The following is an 18,928-nucleotide window of genomic DNA, read 5'->3' on the forward strand; positions in this document are numbered from 1 at the left end:
TGAGTACATGCATAACAAAAAAGCACTGAATACAGAATGACATTCATGAGCAAATAGATACATTGCTTTCTGTTGCAAGTACTTGGTCATGTATTGTGTTATTTCGGGATCAACACAACATTTGGGATGGTCTGTATTATTCAATCCTTAAAAAAATTAACTTCTGCTACTTCATCAGAACAAAGGTAATTGGGAAACCAAGGAAAACAAGTACAGAGTCTTGGATTATCCCCTTTTCAAATTCAGTTTAAAATGTTTGTGAGACACAGCATGTTAAACAGCATTTGTAGGACACAGCGTTATTTTCGTATAAAATCGTGCCCATAGTGAAATTCGAGCTTATGTTCATGTTTCACTTCATATCAAAATTCGTAATACACTTTCCAAACATTTGTGTTACATTTTCGGCTTCATATGAGTTTTTCATATAATGTTTCAAAATTACGAAAAGTATTTCTAGAGGCAAACGTACAGAATTCTGCGTTATACACATGTGGCCTCATTAAGTTCATTTATGTGAAAAAGATAAACATATTTCGATGTAAGTCGTTTCTTGTGACCCCTGTCGAAAACATCGGTCGTGGTCATCTTCCATCACTTCAGGAAAACGCAAATGTCAGGTAGGTAGCATCCGACTGGAACAGGAGTCGGGCCTCATTTATCATGGACCCCAGTGCTGCATCTTTGTGGCTGCAAGCACCTCTGTCTGTCCCTGCCAGTGCCTCCTCATCTTGAATTTTTCGGCTTGGCTGGATAGCTCCTCCTCAGTTACATGAAATAAATCCACAGGAGCACTACATTTCTATTTATTAGTTGAGGGTTTTGATGTGAGGAAAAGGCAGTCGTCTAGATCTACCATTAACATGCCACTTGCAGTCAAGTGCATGAGTAATGGCAGATCCTGTACTTTCTGTAGGAGAGACGGATCCACGGGAGAAGATAGTACTTGAGGCACCTGTGGTACAGGAATTGCAGATACATCATCCTTGGGAGCTCTTCCAACACAGCGATCTGCAGCAGTTGTCAATCGCTTGACAGTAGTCAAGGCAATTTCCAGCTGCTTACAAACGTCAACCATAGATCAGCATTCACAGTGGGGCCGCTATTTGGTTGGTGCAATGTATTATTAGGCAGTGAACAAATAACTCTAAATTAAGCCCACTGACTATTTTTTAATTTGTTGAATTAAAAAGCTGCTAAGTGCCTATACTAATTGAAGCAATTGTACGAAACGAGATTTATATTAAATCAATACAAATACCTGTGGCAAAAACTACTAATGTTACTTATAATTCGGCTTCATTGAAAAAATGTTTATTCACATGACCGGTTTCTCTAGAACAATCTTCGGATCTGAAATGACAAAGATATTAATTTACTATTTCACAAATGAAAAACCTATTGCCTCCTATCTGATCAACATCAAATGTACCAGAACGTACCTGCAATTTCGGTTATTGGAGTAATCCATTCACATACAGCATGCTGTGTGACATTAAATTAGTTGGCAGAATGCACGTCATTTATATTAATTATAAAACTCTTGACAACAAGTGCCGTCTGGTACATTTGTTACACTACATATGCACATACATGGCGATGGTGTAGACTTGTTTTCCTCCATATTCTACTTCTGTGGTTCCCACTATTTCGGTGTTGTGCCGCGAGCTGTCGTCTGCTGTCCATCGCCATGGCTAAGAGGGCCGTTCAGGAGTCTACACCAGCGCCATGGATATAGAAATAGCCTTTGTTTTAGATAGTACAAAAATGATAATTTTATTGTGTATTTTACTTTTGACAAGTGCAGGTTTTAACCTTGACAACTACAGATCTTAACTAAGTATTTTTAGAGATAAAAGCAAATGAGAAAAATCTACTTAATACAATATGTGATATGTAATGTAACAAATGTACCAGACGCCACCTGTTGGTAAGAGTTTTACAATTTACATAAATGATGTACATTCTGCCAACCATTTTAATGTGACGCAGCCGGCCAGGGGAGAGTGGGGGCCGAGCGGTTTTAGGCGCTACAGTCTGGAACTGGGCGACCGCTACAGTCGCAGGTTCGAATCCTGCCTCGGGCACGGATGTGTGTGAAGTCCTTAGGTTAGTTAGGTTTAAGTCGTTCTAAGTTATAGGGGACTGATGCCCTTAGAAGTTAAGTCCCATAGTACTCAGAGCCATTTGAACAATTTTTTTAATGTGATACAGCATGTGACGGTTGTTGTGTAAGGACGGGTTACCCCGGTAACCGAAACTGCAGGTACTTTCTGGAACATTTGATGTTGATCGGATAGGAGGAAATAGGTTTGCATTTGTGAAATAGTAAATTAGTATCTTTGTCATTTCAGATCTGAAGATGGTTCTAGAGGATCCGAAACCGGGCATGTGAATAAACATTTTTGCAATCATGACGGATTATAAGTAACATTGTAGAACCAGTGATTGCGGTATCCCTTCAGACATAATGTCTGTTTATTCAAAAACTGCTAATTTCCTAAAATGTTTTGAGGTTAATTATAGTTGTTAGCAAACTCGATACAGAGTTAATTTACCATAAATGCAGATAATATATGGGGCTATTCCTCATCATGGGAAAACTAGCTGTAACACAATATGCTAGTTAGAAAATCTGCTACATTAAATGAATAAAAAACGCCGATTTGCTACAGATTTCTTCTAGATTACGCAAATGTCAGTGGTAGCTTCCGAAAATTCTCAAAAACGCACGCTTCTTTGCGATAATATACAATGAAGTTCAGGGATGATGTATTCTTTGGCAGAACTGTGAACCACAGATGGTGATTTGTTACGAAGTAAATTACCGTACTTATCAAAAACGTTCCTAACGGTAGCTTACGAAAATATAGTTTTTTAGACATCCGAAAACTCTCAAAATAACCCATTTCTCACGTAACTGTACGCTGAATTTAGAGAACGAGTTTCTGAACGAGGATACGCCTACTGTTCTCATAATTTTTAAAAGAGCCCAATGATGTTAAGTCTACAGTTAATGGAGTTAAGACTACAGTTAATGATAACAGTCGCCGATGTTCTAAATTCCAGAATACAAACTGCTGTTGATGCTGTCAATGAAAGACTACGCACACACAACATGGATGGTAACATGTGAGAATCTAGAGCTTTACATCGGCAGACGATCTTGTACACGCGGTCTCATACAGAAGAATATTCCTAAGTCAGCTTCTATATTCAACCAAGTTGAATTTTTTGCGGCATGACAAAAATCGAGTCTCTAAGTTGCGACACTGAAAATTGGGAGTTCAAACATGCACCTGCAGTAAGCGACTAGCCGTGAGCACAATTTTGTTGCTTATGCGTAAAACGCGCGTTTCTCTGTTAATTTATGGATATCTTTGCTTGTTTACATGTTAAATAATTTGACTGTAAATTGTTTTCTGTTCGTGATAAATTACAAACAACAAACGTGAATAGAAAAGAATCAGCTGCATTTGAAATCGGGATAAATATGGACCATACATTTGTTGGCAGCGAGTAGTAATGAACATCTTTGGTATGTTTATCTACCTGATGATAAACATGGACGAAGTTTTGTTTTTATTTGAGGCAATAACTAAACCTCGACCTCTAGTAGATATTTGGAGTCAAGGTTTCGTAACAGTGAGGCGGTAGAAAATGACACGTGTTTTGGGAAGTATTTCACAGACTGTCAACGTCTGTAATAGAATTCCGTTCCTAGTAAGTTTATGTATAATTAATGTTGTCATTCTTTGTGGTTTCTGCAGAAAGTAAGAGTTTCCCTCAGCCATAGAAACGTTGACGTTGCTTGCTGTGCAAAATAGTCACCCCCCCCCCCCCCTCCGCCAACACTATTTTAGACTCGTTTTGTTACATATTTAGAGCCACCTACGTTATTGTAACAACAGCAAGCCAAGCCAAGCAGTCCACTACCCGAACGCACACCACAGTGCCCATTAGGCGTGGTCTTATTTTGAGTTGGTATGCCCCTTTGCCTTCATACGACCGTGAGCTGTTCATACAGCCCGTAATGGGTGGGATGGGTGTGGGGAGATTGGTTACCTGCAGTTGTACGCACATAGTGGACCACAGCGCATCTTGATACTGTTCACAATAGCAAATTGTTGCCATGGTGGAAAGAAGCAATGAGAGACAGAAAAGAAGTCCTGGGGCTGACTGGGTATCAGATCCTGGATATTTGGATTTGTAGTCTAACACACATTCATTTGACCATTAACTACACTATGTTTTTAGGCCATCAAGTAAAAATGAATTACTTTGAACACTAAATTTGAAACCATTAAGTATTTTTATAATTATGTTAGATCATGGAAGGTTGCTTTGAAATGTCATTGCCACAGCTTCTATATTTTTTGTACCTTTTTTGGGATTAAAGCTATAGTGACAAACTAATACATAGCACTGCAAGAAGAACTGATCTTAGCGTAGCCAGAGGTCGGCCCAAGTTGGTAGGTGAAAAGTTTGCTTGACAGTAAAGCCAACAAAGGTCTTATTTTAATAAAAGGCCACCTATATTATTGGTCATTTGCATTTGTAAATCATGAGCTGCAAACATATTTTTATCATTATGTCCAGGAATATACTGTTATCTTCTGGGATTATGGTGTTGTTTTTCCAAGCACATTAAGCACAACTTTTCATACAATCAAATCTCCAGGCTGGAAAAGCAAAAATGTTAGGAAAAAAGATGGTCTATTGAGTTTCAGATAGGCACAGTGAAAAGACTGTTACACATTATTGCTTTTGGGCAAAGCATTCTTCAGCAAAGAAAACGCACACACAGTCACACAAGTAAAAACACTTCATTGCCACATGGCCACTACATCTGCCAGCCCTGACCGGAATTTGACTGTCATATGAATACCTACCTGGAGTGGAGCAGGGAAAGGGGAAGGATAGCAAGGTATGGATGGGGCTCGAGACTGCCAGATGCAGCTCCAGGAGGTGGGTCGTGGAGGGAACAAGTAGAGGAGCAGGGAAGGGGAAAGGATAGGAGGGTAAATTGGCAGAGGGCAGCATACACAGAGGATGAGGGAGTGTGAAAAGGAAGGTGGTGATAGGTCAAGGGGGCAGAAACTATTGGGTGGGGGGTAGTAGAGTACTGTAGGTTGAGGCCAAGATAATTTTGGGAGTGTTGTAAGGAGAAGTACCATATGTGCAGCTCAGAAAAGCTATTGGTGGAGGGGAGGATTCAGATGTCCCAGGTTGTGAAGTAACCATTCATATTGAGCATGTTATACTCAGATGCATGTTGAGCCAGGGTGGTCTACTTCACTCTTGGTCACAGGTTGGTGGTGGCCATTCGTCCTGGTAGACAGCTAGTTGATAGTCAAACTAATATAAAAAGCTTGCAATGGTTGCAGTAGAGATGGTATAGAACATGGCTGCTTTCACAGGTGACCAGGCCTTTTAGTCATATTCATGGCAAAAACTAGCATAATTATTTCATTAATGAAACATGTTGTCTTGAGGATTTTTAACTATCTGTTGACACTACCCTTGCATTCCTGTTGCCCTTCAGGATGAGCACTGTAACATTCTGTTGCAAAACACATAAGTAATAGCACTGCACTTTACTTACCCTTCCTCTGATAAGATTAGCGGTAAATTTAGTTTGTTGTGTTGGAGCATCTCAGTTTTGAGAATCACGCCTTGCAATTACTCATGCAAGCATTTGGTTACTATTAACTTGTATTGCTGCCCATCCTTGCGAAATGTAGGTCAAATGTCCTCTCCACAGTGCAGTGACTATTCTGAAACTACAATTTTCCCATGAACTAGCAACATTCTCTCCACCCTGATAACTAAATCTCCAGGAAAGACAAATTTCAATGTGACTGAACAGTGCTTGTACTGGAATGTCCAGCACTTTAAGATTGCATCTTTACATTACCTAATGACACACATGATCCATTACCCAAGCCCTGATGTGAACTTGTTGCTGTTAGGCTTTCAACGGTAGTCCTGAGCTGGAGTTCCAGTGTGCACTGCAGAAACGGATACATGTCATACTCATATTCTTTTACCTTCAATGTGGTGCCTTCATCTTTGCAGATAAAGAGTAATATTCGATACTAGCCACCAGCTTTGACCAGTGATGTATGAAACATGCGACTGAACAACTTTTTGATTTATAACGTGATATCCGTGGTGATTTTTTCGAATGGTTTACGTTACTCATAAGTGTATCACTGCAACCAGGTTTCAGATTTATTGGCTTCACCAGTTGACAAGGAAACTGTGAATACTTGCACCATAAGGTGATATCACACTAGCCATTAACATTACGTCACTGGCCAAACCTGACAAATAGTATCAAAAATTCGTCTTGACCCATCTTTGCTAATACGATGTGCTGGATATGAATTACTACAGTATAGGCCTATATCAGAGAGAAGAAGACGTTCCTCTACATTTCTGGGTTAATCGCTTTCTATACTTCAAAATCAGTGGCTCTTGTTTATAGTGCATGATTGCATCAGAAATTAACCATTTTGTTCCCCCCTCCCCCCTCTCTCTCACTATTTTAATAGCCTCACAGAAGGTAAGGAAGCGGATATTTTCAAATATATATCAAGTTTCTGTCATGTTGATTATATTGTGTTGTAGTATGTGTGGAGAACTATAATCTTCTTCTCCTTAGGTAAGGTGCCTCAGCAGAGACATAAAACCAGCAGTGAAGAATATTAAAAATGATTTGATTGGGCCACCTAATCAGCTGTCTAATCTGCGCCCCATTGTTTTTCACATACCAGAAAATGAGTCTGCCATTGAAAAGAAGTTTCGTCTGGAACGAGAAGAAACACAGAAGTGGAATGAAGTTTTCTGGGCTACACACAACAAGAGATTTTTTAAGGTAATATTTTAACATGCAGAGGTTTCAACATTATTTGCTGCTCCAGTATTTCTTTTAACAGTGTGTGATGCTGTATATAGCATTGCTTGACCTAGGGCCAAATGTTTTTTAAATCCTTTCTTCTGAATTTCACATCAATTCATGTTTGAACCTGCAAAAGAATAAGTTTTCACTTTGTTTTGTGACTGTACCAATATGTATGAAAGGCATGCCGAAAGTGAAATTGTCTGTAATCATTTGGCATTTTTCATAACGTCATCAGTAAACGATTATTAACTATTTGGCTTTAGCAAGACAGGCATAAAGGGTTTAATACTGAAAACAGACTTGTCAAGAGCTTTTTCTGTCAAAACAGAAGTTACCTTGAGAAAACTATAACATTACAGAGAGATTGAGTATTTGACCAGTAATTACCTTCAGGAGATGAAATTCCAGATTTTCGACACTATATAGTATTTTCGCTTTTATGTATGTGTGTGTTGGTGGTACTGGAATTCTAACTGCTGTTGGTAAGTACTGACCATCAGTCTTGTCTCTTTAAAATGTTAGTGATACTTCTTGCAGCTCTGTGCTAATACTTGCAAACATATAATAAAAGCAGCATATAGTACAACACGTTCAGGCAGCCCTTGATAAGATTTCAAAGTGGTGCAGTGATTGCCAGCTCGCTTTAAATGTTCAGAAGTGTAAAACTGTTCACTTCACAAAACAAGGAAAACATTTTATCATATGAATATAATATTAGTGGGTCACAGCTGGACTCTGTAAACTCATATGAATACTTAGGTGTAACAGTAGGGACAGGAAGTGGAACGATCACTTAGGCTCACTCATGGGTAAAGCAAGTAGAAGACTTCATTGTATTGGTAGAATACTAGGGACATGCAGTCTGTATACAAATCACTCTTGCTACTCATTCTAGAACAGTGCCCTTGAACACACACTTGACAGTGTGTGGGACCCATACAAAATGGGGACTAGTAGCATATACAGGGAAGAGCAGCACAAATGGTCCTAGGTTCATTTGACCCACAGGAGTGAGTCACTGAGAAGTTGAAAGAACTGAGCTGGCAGACTTTTGAAGGGAGACAGAAACTATCCCAAGAAAGTCTACTGACAAAGTTTCAAAAACCAGTTGTAAATGATGACTCTGGGAATACACTACAACCCCCTACATTATCAATCCCATAGGGATTGTGAGGATAAGATTAGATTAAATACAGCACAAGTAAAGGCATTTAAACAGTCATTTTTCCTGTGCGCCATATGTGAATGGAATAAGGAAAAGCTCTAATAGCTGGTACAGTGGAGAATAGATATGGATGTAGATTCTGTTTTACAGTAGCTTGCCATGTACTGTACTAGCATAGCCTTACAAAAAGTGTTGATAAAATTATAAAAATGGTAGGATTCCCTGTTAGTACTTAGTTTCAGGAGGCAAAATGTGTAGTACTGCTGAGAGACTCCAATAAAAGTAAAAGAGGCAAAATATACCTCTCCTCCCTGAGGAAAGAAATATTAGTTCTGAAAAAGGATAAACCATGGCATTCGATACCATCCACCGGCTTTGATAATGGAGTCATACAAAGCCACAATATGCAACACAAACATGATTTCAAGATGGTGACCAGTAACCCTAAACATTTCCATGGTGCAAAAATATAAACATCCATTACAGAATCGTACAAATTCTTAACAATAAGTATTGAAGCTAATGGGACTGCCACGGGAAAGTAGGGATTTTGGGCAAGGACAATCTTAAAGCTAAAATGACTGCAAAATTACATTAGGAGTAAAATATATAAAATGCAACAATGCCAAAAACAAAACAATAGTTTAAAAAAAGCAAAAAACTCACAAAAGAGCAAATAAACTGTAACTGGTTTTGAAAACCTCGATTGAGCTATATAGCTCAACTTCAAACACCAAAACCGCTACACAAATACTAAAACAGATCACACTACAAAATGCCAAATAGCAATGGTGATATACAGACTGAAAATTTCTAAAATCTAGCGTAAGGTGGTATTGACAATATCAATCATTCTTCCTGTGCTCCGTACATGAATGGAACAGAAAGAAACCGTAATAACTGGTGCAATGGGATGTGCTCTCTGGTGTGTGCCTCATAATGGTTTGCAGAGCATAGATGTAGATTTAGTTGCTAATTTGAAAGACCAACACCACCACAAGAGTCCTTAAAAAGATTACATGCCAAAAAGGAAGAACAGATACACAAATCAAAAAAATGCGAAAACTAAAAATGATGATATCTACAAAGGCAGTCACTATACAGTTCAACTTGAAAGACCAGTACAAAAATTGCACATCATGTAACTCTACAAAAACCTAAAAGACAAGACAAATACATGTTTGACATTAATTTCAGTGTACAGGAAACACAATTATTCACATGAACACTCAAAAAAAGCAAAAGCCACACACACAAACAACAACCACCATCTTACCAACCAAAGTTAGGTGACACATAAATGTAGCAAAGGGTGGATGGGTCATAAACACTATTGCTTGAATATCAAGTCCAGACTTCTAAAACTAAAAACCACTTTGACAGAATGCAATACATTGTCTCTCCAGCAATACCATGTATGCTGGTCCCTGGTCTGGGATGCAGTGACTTTGTTCAGTCTCACACCTTCTCCACAAACGTAACACTTCACACACTTGGCAGTTAAATCAAATAACTATAAGAATTTAATTACGAGCAGCTTCCCCCTCTCCCCTCCCCCCCCCCCCCCCCTTTCAGTTGTGACCTGCAGGGACATACTCATGAACTTTGTTGTCATATTAACAAAAAAACGAAACATAAAATTAAATTTTTATCAGCAAACAACACATTGCACTAATAATATCTGTGTGCTATTGTGTCAAACTTTGTCATAGTATATAAGTGTTTAATTCTCATTGTAACGGGGTGTCACAACGTTTGGTTTAGATAAATTAGCTGACTCAGATGCAATTCAGAGACGTCTCATTTCCATAGTCCTGTGGCTGATTTTCTAGTTGTTGTGCCAGTTGGATAATATGCTGCTTTCTTTAGGACTCAAACACATCCAAACATTTCTCATTCAAACCAAAATGAATCCAATTTGAATGAATTTTTATTTCTTGCTTCCCTCTTTCAACATGTGTATGGAAAGATACAAAAATAATTGCAACAGTAATGAAAGGAACAGGGAATGATTGTTATTCCTTTTAAACTACAAATGTGTGGACAGAAAGCAATGATACCTGCATGAAGAAAAAGGGGGAAGTTGGGTTAGTCTGATGTTTTAAATAAATAGTCACTTGAAGTGTGCTCAGATTTATGTATGCCATTTCTAGTCTGATATGAAGCACAATGTTCAGGAATTGCAGCACAAAGATAGCAGGTACACAAAAAGTTTTGCTTTAGACCTAAAGTACAGTATTAGCTTGAAATATGAAGCAAAGTCTTCCCACATTCAAGGACATAGATAGCCCCAGAACAGAACACTCATCCATTCCAGTATTTAGATAAGTGTTCCATAAGTCCCAACAGGAAGAGGAGCCATCAAGGATGTGGAATGAGTAAAATGCTAATGTACTCAAACTGCTATTTGCTTATATTAAGAGAAAAACAGCAAGTTTGAAAAATGCTACTGTTCCTCCTCCTGTATTGCTCAACTGATGCTATTACCTAATACTTCAAACAAAAGCATGTACACAACTTTACGCAGACAGCTATCAGACGTCTGTATACTGACAAAATTGGGATATATGTACTACAAATATTAAAAGTTAGACAAAATTTACATTTTTGGTTTCGAGTATTCTGATAAATTATAGGAGTGGCTAAAGAGGTGTTCTTTTACTTTGAACATTCCCAAATATTTAAGAACAATTTTCTGCCAGGTGTCTATTGACAAGATCTTTAGCAACAGAAGATAAAACTCCATTCTGAATCCTATAATTGGATGCACAGCATACATGGAAAATATTTCTACTTCAAGTATTGTGGTTGTAAATTGCTGAGTTCATTCTAAATTCTCTCTTATTATATATCATATATACCATTATGGAGTACTTGTATCGACACTTAAGTGTAAGATCCTTAGGTCCCGAGAAAGACTGCTGCAAGATATTTGGTTTATTACAGACCCATTTCACACATTGCAGTCTTTTAAAAAGTGTTTTTGAGAAATTGATGTATGACAGAATAGTAATGCATTTTTCTTAACAGATCTTGTTGATTGCATCTCAGTTTGGCCTCTGTGAAAAGTTTCTGCACAGAGAAGACCTCATAAATAAAATATTGGTAGACCTAAACAAGACACATTATCACTTTGGCATATTTTGTGACATTGTCTAAGCCTTTCATTCTGGATGCCACAAAATTCTATTTGTCATGGGAATGTTCTAACATCCTTCTTGCAAGGATGAAATCTTACTATCACACCAAAAAGCATTGGATCCCATTGACAGACTGGTCACCGGGACAAAACTAACATCACAATGGAACATAACATGTGGGGCAGCACAAAGATCAGAGCTATGTCCACTCATACATAACCTACCAGATTGATCTTCCAGTGACTCTGGAGGAGGGATCAAATGCTGTAATGTTTGCTTATGACATAAGCTTAATAGTCAAGAGCTAAATGCAACCTTGCCAGGCACAGCTCAGATGATAGCTGAACAGGCCTTCAGCTACCGGTAGTTCACAACAAATAACTTAAGTCTTAATCAAAAAAAAGGCTCATATTATGCAATTTCAAACAAGCACCAGAAGTAATGGTCAACAAAGTTTAAAATTTCTTGGTGTGCAACTAAATAACAAGTTAAAACAGTGTAAGTACAAACATTAAATGATAAAGGAATGCAGTACAGCATGTTTTGCTGTTGGAAATATATCTCATTGTGTTCAGCTGAACACAAGGGGTTAGTTTACACATTTTCACTATTGCGTAAATTGCAAGAAATGTGGTTTTCATAGAGCTTTTTAAGGATATTTGAATTCTTATATTCACTTTTCACTCATTTATTCTTTAATAGAGTCTGTTGCAGATAGTAAAACTTAGTTTCAGCTGAACTGTGATTTGTACAATCACAACACAAGACAAAAATAATTTTCATGCAGACTTTGCCTTCTTGTCTAGGGTTCAGAGTGGAGTTAAAGCATTCAACATGCTCTCATCCAACACTAGCAAGAAATTGGAAATAACTACCAATTAAAATTATACCTCATTAGCCAACCCCACAAATTATCTGATCATTTGGTTTCAAGAGTTGAAATTTTCTGTTTCCTACAAGGCTAGTGGTAGAGTACTTTACAGTCCTTTGTTAAGTGTGTAGGTAACAATTTTTCTTTGAAAAATGGCAGAGTGTTATCTTGTAAATATGAAGCCACCAATAGAAGGTACGCAGTATTTAATGTAACTGAGAAAGCAGCAGCTTTAGCCCCTCGTGCCGCCGCCGCCTCCCCCTCCCCCCCCCCCCCCTGCCCCCAAATTTTCGGCTTTCCTACTGTCCTACTGATTTATTGGATTAAAATTAACTGGTGGCAACACAAATAGCCTTAAGCAGGATAGTGATAATTTATAGTTAGTTGAGTGTACACATTATTTTAATACAATTTTCATTCTTTCTTTATTATTATTATTATTATTATACATTTCCTCATTCCACATCCGTGTAATTTCTCCTTCTTGATCGAAGGTGTACACAACCTCTTGTAGCACAAAAACAACGATAGATTGTTACCTGATATTCATTTCTATATAGAGTTTAATGAAGGGACATGTAGCACTGTCCAGCTGTTATAGTATTGCTAGAGAATTAAGAATTGAGTGTGATGTAGATACTTTAGCAACAATGAACCCTGTTCAGTTAACTAACCAAAAACACCATTTCATAAGAACTATTACTAATTTGCTCTACCTGCTTTTCTCTTTATCACAGGAGCGAGATGAGTACATTACTGCAAATAGTGACCAAAAAGTACCTCTAACAGCAGATGAAATGTCTGTCTTTTACAAGTCATTTCTTGATGAACACTGGAAGATACACATGCGTTACAATGCGGAATGGTACAGAAGAAATGTGTCATTACTTTTTCTAGCCATTCGAGTAAAATTGCATAAGATAAGAAAAACATTGAAATTTTCAAAACCATGAAGTGTGATAAGGATCAATAAAAACATCGTCAGAAAAAAAAGTTTTTTTTACACACACAATTGTGCTCTACTTTATTTGTACTTGATACCTATTTATTAAATACGAGTTGGTTTGATGTAACATTGTCTGATATGATAGTAAATTTATATCACCTGTCATAAACAGTACATTACATGTTATCTGTTATTGTGAAGTACAGCAGAGTAATCAACTGCTCTATAGTAACAGGCATGACCTTATAAGTGATATTATGTTCTTGTAGCCTCTGACACGACAACTGCCTCACCCAGGAAACTGTTGTTGTTTGTTTTTCTTTAAATAAAAAAACATCAAAATTTAAGAATTGTTTCTCTCTCTAAATACATCTGTCTCAATAGTTACCTCCTCATATGAGCAAAATGGTTTTTCATGTGTGAGGCTAAGAAGAAATCACAGGGAGCTTGGTTGGGTGAATAAGATGGCACACACAGTAGCAATTCAAGCAGTTTGGCAGCAACAACTTCAGGTGAATATGCTGGCACATTGTGACGAAACAGCACTTTCTCCTTTGCCAAATGGGGCCAAGTATCCTTCCACTTATTCAAAGCAGATTCAACAGTAACAACTCATTGGTTTGACTGTTGTTTGGTTTCAGGAGTATATTGATGAATCCATGTCATACTGACAGAAGTCCTTTGGATTTGTCTTATATTGCTCCAAACACTCTGTTGAAAGTTGCATGTTATACCCACTTCTTGTTCACCTTCAGTGATTTTGGCATCTATTGGACAGACAATTTTTTTTATCACCAACTTACCATATAAAATATTAATTGCCATTACCAGTCACAGATCTATGTCTTTGCAACTGCATGCCCTTTATTCGGCAGTCAAGAAAATTGCATTTATTGCTTTTAAAGTAAACTAACTTCATCTACTGGGCGTCTTAGGAAAGCTTTATCAGAAACAGATGTTTAAGCATGTGTACATTTGTTGATATGGTATCAAACGATTGTTGTTGGTGATGAAGAGTCACTTGCTTTTATATCATCACACATTTTCCCAGTTAAAAGTTAATCATTGAATGCTACAACACTTTTTGTATCGTAGTGAAATCCACTGCTGCCAGTTCAGTGTAATTTTTGTTTTATCATCTAATAGATAACAGTGCACAATAGTAACACCAAATTGCTTTCACAGCGACATCTACATTCAAACACAGGTACTTAATTCAGCCATGCTCGCAGTCTTAGCATGGAATCAAGACCATGGTACATCATGTTGTCAGCTGTGAAAGGCACACTAAGTTCGTAAATAAAATTTGTGACCAGGTGAGCAAACCCCAACTCTGGGACTTATTTGCAACTCCTCACCCATTGATGTTTATTGGAACGAATGTGCCAAACAATAGTAGTAGGGATGAAAGACATGAGGAAGAAAGAATAGATTCTTATTCTTAGTCAAACCATTGAAGTAGCTTTGTTGATTAACTTGCAAGCCAAAAAGCTCCATTTATATTAAGCTGGACACTTATCGGCAAATATAATGTTCCATCAGTTTGGGGCATGCTCTGGGATATTAGTAATTCTTATCTGGCATTTTGGCTGACAACCTTCCAGAAATTCTCAAGGTGAGTCATCTGCAAGATTTTTAAATCACTTTACATAGCACTGTGTAGTAAACATACATTCCTCAAAAGATAACATAACTTCGATGCGTGCATGTTTATTTAGTAACCAAGGGTGATTCGAATTTCCCAATTAGCCCGACTATTGACAGAGAAAATATATCAGAGATACCTGGGCTCTAAGCCACAGCCAGGCAATTGCAGTCAGTGTCTCACTAGTCACTGAAATTTTACGTATGTCCAATTGAATAGTAATTTTGACCTTGCCTGATTAATGTTTTGTGATTTGGGCTTTTCCCTGGTTTGTGGTATTTGCTTAGATGACTCAGCTATGCTGTGAACTTGTGTTGGTTGTTAATTCACCTCATGATATCTGCTGTCGGTCACTATTGGAACCACTTGTTTCTTTCCATTGGTCCCCTTATTGCAATCAGTGTGAATAATCAAAAACTGTGTTTCTACCTACGCAGAGTAGGATAGATAAGTTTGTTGCACACTGTTGTGTAAAGTGACTGAAAAATATTGCAAGTGTGTCACCTGGAGAATGTCTGAAAGGTTGTCAGCCAAAATACCAGAACATGAACTAATACCATCCCGGATGCTACACTGAAAAATGATGGAATATTTGATCTGCAATGAAAACTTCAAGAAACACAATTACAATGTTGTTTCTTTGAATACCTTGCCTAGATATTGTAATTGCTAAGCAATACAAATTTAGCACATAACGTTCACTGAGAACATAGCTCAAATGAGTTGCCTGGACATTTATATATTTTCAGTTCTTATATTGATAGTACAGGAATTAATCTATGACGTTTTATACAGATATAATCTGTATGCCACTAAAATAAAATATAATTCTTGTTTGTTGGTTTTGTTTAGTAAAATGTTACACTTTGTATTGTACAGTAAGCCTTGAGCAGGCGCTGGTGAAGTATCAGTGCAGTAGCGAGTCGCCAATTTACCTTTCATATTTGTTTTGTAGTTTGATTCTTAATTTCTTTCAGAGTGTTTGTGCCCTCGCATATTTAATTACATAAAATCCTTTCATTTTCTCGTATTTGAGAGGAGTAATATTGCTTATTGATAGCTGTAGAGTATAAATTCGCGGAGTTGTTAGATATTAGCAGTAGGATGGATAGGGTGTGTGCAGGCGCAGGAGGAACTGGCTGAAGTTCGCGAGCAGCTGAGCATGCTGTTGGCCACAGTCAGCCGCCTTCAGGCTGCTGCCTCGAGGTGCATCGACGGCGGAGGGTCTGGCGCGTCGCTTGAGACACCCCAGTTGTTGCTTGTTGCATCCACTGACTCAGTCACTGAGGCACCTTCTAGTGTACCCGGCGCGTTGGGGCTGCCCTCACCTCAGGGTGAGTGGCGGACTGCAGTGCGTTCACCTCGCTCGAGGCGGAGGGCCAATGTGGAGGCTGGCCTCGCCCGTTCATCCTGTCAGTGGGCAGGTGGCCGCTCCTTCAGCAGGCCCCGAGCAGGTACACGGGGGCAAAGGCTTGCTGGTTATTGGGAGCTCCAACATTAGGCGGGTGATGGAGCCCCTTAGGGAAATAGCGTACAGGGCTGGAAATAAATCCAACGTGCACTTGGTTTGTCTGCCGGGGGGCCTCATCCAAGATGTGGAGGCGGTCTTGCCTGCGGCTATCGAGTGTACGGGGTGCAGTCGTCTGCAAGTAGTTGCTCACGTCGGCACCAATGATGACTGTCGCTTGGGTTCTGAGGCGATCTTCAGTTCGTACAGGTGGCTGGCGAATTTAGTGAAAACCATTGGCCTCACACGCGGGGTGCAAGCAGAGCTCTCTATTTGCAGCATAGTTCCCAGAGTGGATCGGAGTCCTTTGGTTTAGAGCCGAGTGGAGGGTCTCAACCAGAGGCTTCGTCGACTCTGTGACGGTCTTGGCTGCTGATTTCTAGACTTGCACTATTGGGTGGGGAATTGTAGGACCCCCCTAGATGGGTCAGGGGTGCACTACACAAAAAAAGCGGCTACTCGAGCAGCAGAGTACTTGTGGCGTGCACATGGGGGTTTTTCAGGCTAGGCAGTGGTGCAAGGTGTCCTGATGAACACTCACCAGTTGATGTGCAGGCAGGGAAATCAGGACACGATCAGTGTAAAAGACACTTCAGCTATCAAGATATTAGCAGTAAATTTTCAGAGTGTTTGGAATAAAGTTCCTGAATTTATTGCCCTCCAGGAAGCGTGTGGCGCACAAATTATTCTCGGGACTGAGACCTGGCTGAACCCAGAGATAGGAAGTTCTGAAATATTTAGTGAGGATTGGAATGTGTATTGGAAAGACAGATTAGACACTGTAGGAGGTGGTGTCTTCATTGCAGTTGACAAAAATAGTGTGTCTACTGAGGTCGAAGTAGAGTGTGATTGTGAAGTTATCTGGACACGTTTAACAGGGCTAGGGGAAATAAAGTTAATTGTGGGGTGTTATTACTGGCTACCAGGTTCCACCGTGACAGTTATAGAATCATTCAAAGGTAGTCTACATTCTGTATCGCAGAAGTACCCAGGTCATGCTATATTAGTGGGAGGCGACTTCAACCTACCTAGTATAGACTGGGATGTCTATGGATTCATTACAGGTGGTACAGACAAGCCATCATGTGAATTACTTTTGAACACATTATCCAAAAACTGTCTTGAGCAGCTAAATCGACAGCCAACACGTAATGGAAATATTTTAGATCTGGTAGCCACGAACAGACCAGACTTCATCGACAGTGTCAGTGTTGAGACAGGGATTAGTGATCATGATGTTGTCATTATGACTATGGTTATGAAAGTTAAAAAGTCAGTCAAAAAGGCTAGAAGAGTATTCTTACTAGAAAGAGCAGATAAGCAGTTGTTAGCATCCCACTTAGTCACGTGAATCGACTTCATTTACTACCAGTACGATGGACGTGGAAGAACTATGGGCAAATTTTAAACACATTGTAATTCACGCATTGGACAAGTATGTGCCGAAAAAGTGGGCGGACAGAAAAGACCCATCGGAGAATGCTCAGGAAGCAAAGGCAGTTGCACTTGCCGTACAAGAAAGATCGGGAGAATGAGGACAGGCAAAAGTTAGTAGAGATTCGTGCTGCTGTAAAAAGAGTGATGCGCGAAGCGTTCAACCACTACCATTGTCATACCACAGCAAAAGATCTTGCTGAAAACCCAAGGAAATTCTGGTTTTACGTAAAATCGGTAAGTAGGTCGAAGGCTTCCATCCAGTCACTCACTGATCAGTCTGGCCTGGCAACAGAAGACAGCAAAACGAAAACTGAAATTTTAAATTTAGCATTTGAGAAATCTTTCACGCAGGAGGATCGTAAAAAACATACCGCCGTTTGAGTCTCATACAGATTCCCGTATGGAGGACATAGTGACAGACATCCCTGGGGTTGTGAAGCAGCTGAATGGATTGAAAATAAATAAATCGCCAGGTCCTGATGGGATTCCTATTCAGTTTTACAGAGAGTACTCTACAGCATTGGCTCCTTACTTAGCTTGCATTTATCACGAATCTCTTGCCCAACGTTAAGTCCCGAGCGACTGGAAAAAAGTGCAGGTGACGCCTGTATATAAGAAGGGTAGAAGACGGATCGTCAAAATTACAGACCAATATCCTTAACATCGGTTTGTTGCAGGATTCTCAAACATATTCTCAGTTCGAATATAATGAATTTCCTTGAGACAGAAGTTGCTGTCCATGCATCAGCACAGCTTTAGAAAGCATCGCTCCTGCGAAACGCAACTCGCCCTTTTTTCACATGATATCTTGCAAACCATGGATGAAGGTTATCAGATGGATGCCATATTCCTTGACTTCCAGAAAGCATTTGACTCGGTGCCCCACTGCAGACTCCTAACTAAGGTACGAGCATATGGGATTGGTTCCCAAGTATGTGAGTGGCTCGAAAACTTCTTAAGTAATAGAACCCAGTACGTTGTTCTCGATGGTGAGTGTTCATCGGAGGTGAGGGTATCATCTGGAGTGCCCCATGGAAGTGTGGTAGGTCTGCTGTTGTTTTCTATCTACATAAATGATCTTTTGGATAGGGTGGATAGCAATGTGCGGCTGTTTGCTGATGATGCTGTGGTGTACGGGAAGGTGTCGTCGTTGAGTGGCTGTAGGAGGATGCGAGATAACTTGGACAGGATTTGTGATTGGTGTAAAGAATGGCAGCTAACTCTACATATAGATGAATGTAAATTAATGCAGATGACTAAGAAAAAGAATCCTGTAATGTTTGAATACTCCATTAGTAGTGTAGTGCTTG

General features: G+C 39.2%; 1 protein-coding gene across 1 annotated transcript; it reads left to right on the top strand.

Annotated features, from left to right (window-relative positions):
* The first annotated feature begins 3,521 nt into the window (after positions 1-3,521).
* On the top strand, positions 3,522-13,379 carry LOC126267495 (cytochrome c oxidase assembly factor 8). The gene is made up of 3 exons (XM_049972780.1): positions 3,522-3,723; positions 6,668-6,880; positions 12,821-13,379. Exons 1-3 carry the CDS (start codon positions 3,661-3,663, stop codon positions 13,034-13,036), a joined length of 492 nt encoding a protein of 163 aa, XP_049828737.1. The 5' UTR covers positions 3,522-3,660; the 3' UTR covers positions 13,037-13,379.
* Positions 13,380-18,928: the final 5,549 nt, after the last annotated feature.

Source organism: Schistocerca gregaria, chromosome 4 (genome assembly GCF_023897955.1).
Source record: "Schistocerca gregaria isolate iqSchGreg1 chromosome 4, iqSchGreg1.2, whole genome shotgun sequence".
In the NCBI taxonomy this organism is placed as follows: domain Eukaryota; kingdom Metazoa; phylum Arthropoda; class Insecta; order Orthoptera; family Acrididae; genus Schistocerca; species Schistocerca gregaria.

Bases quoted from the DNA above. Each gene is read 5' to 3' on its own strand.
- LOC126267495 (XM_049972780.1), top strand. From the start codon at position 3,661: ATGACACGTGTTTTGGGAAGTATTTCACAGACTGTCAACGTCTGTAAT. The intron at 3,724-6,667 runs GTAAGTTTATGT...TCTTCTCCTTAG, and splicing joins GTAATAGAATTCCGTTCCTA to GTAAGGTGCCTCAGCAGAGA. The intron at 6,881-12,820 runs GTAATATTTTAA...TCTTTATCACAG, and splicing joins ACAACAAGAGATTTTTTAAG to GAGCGAGATGAGTACATTAC.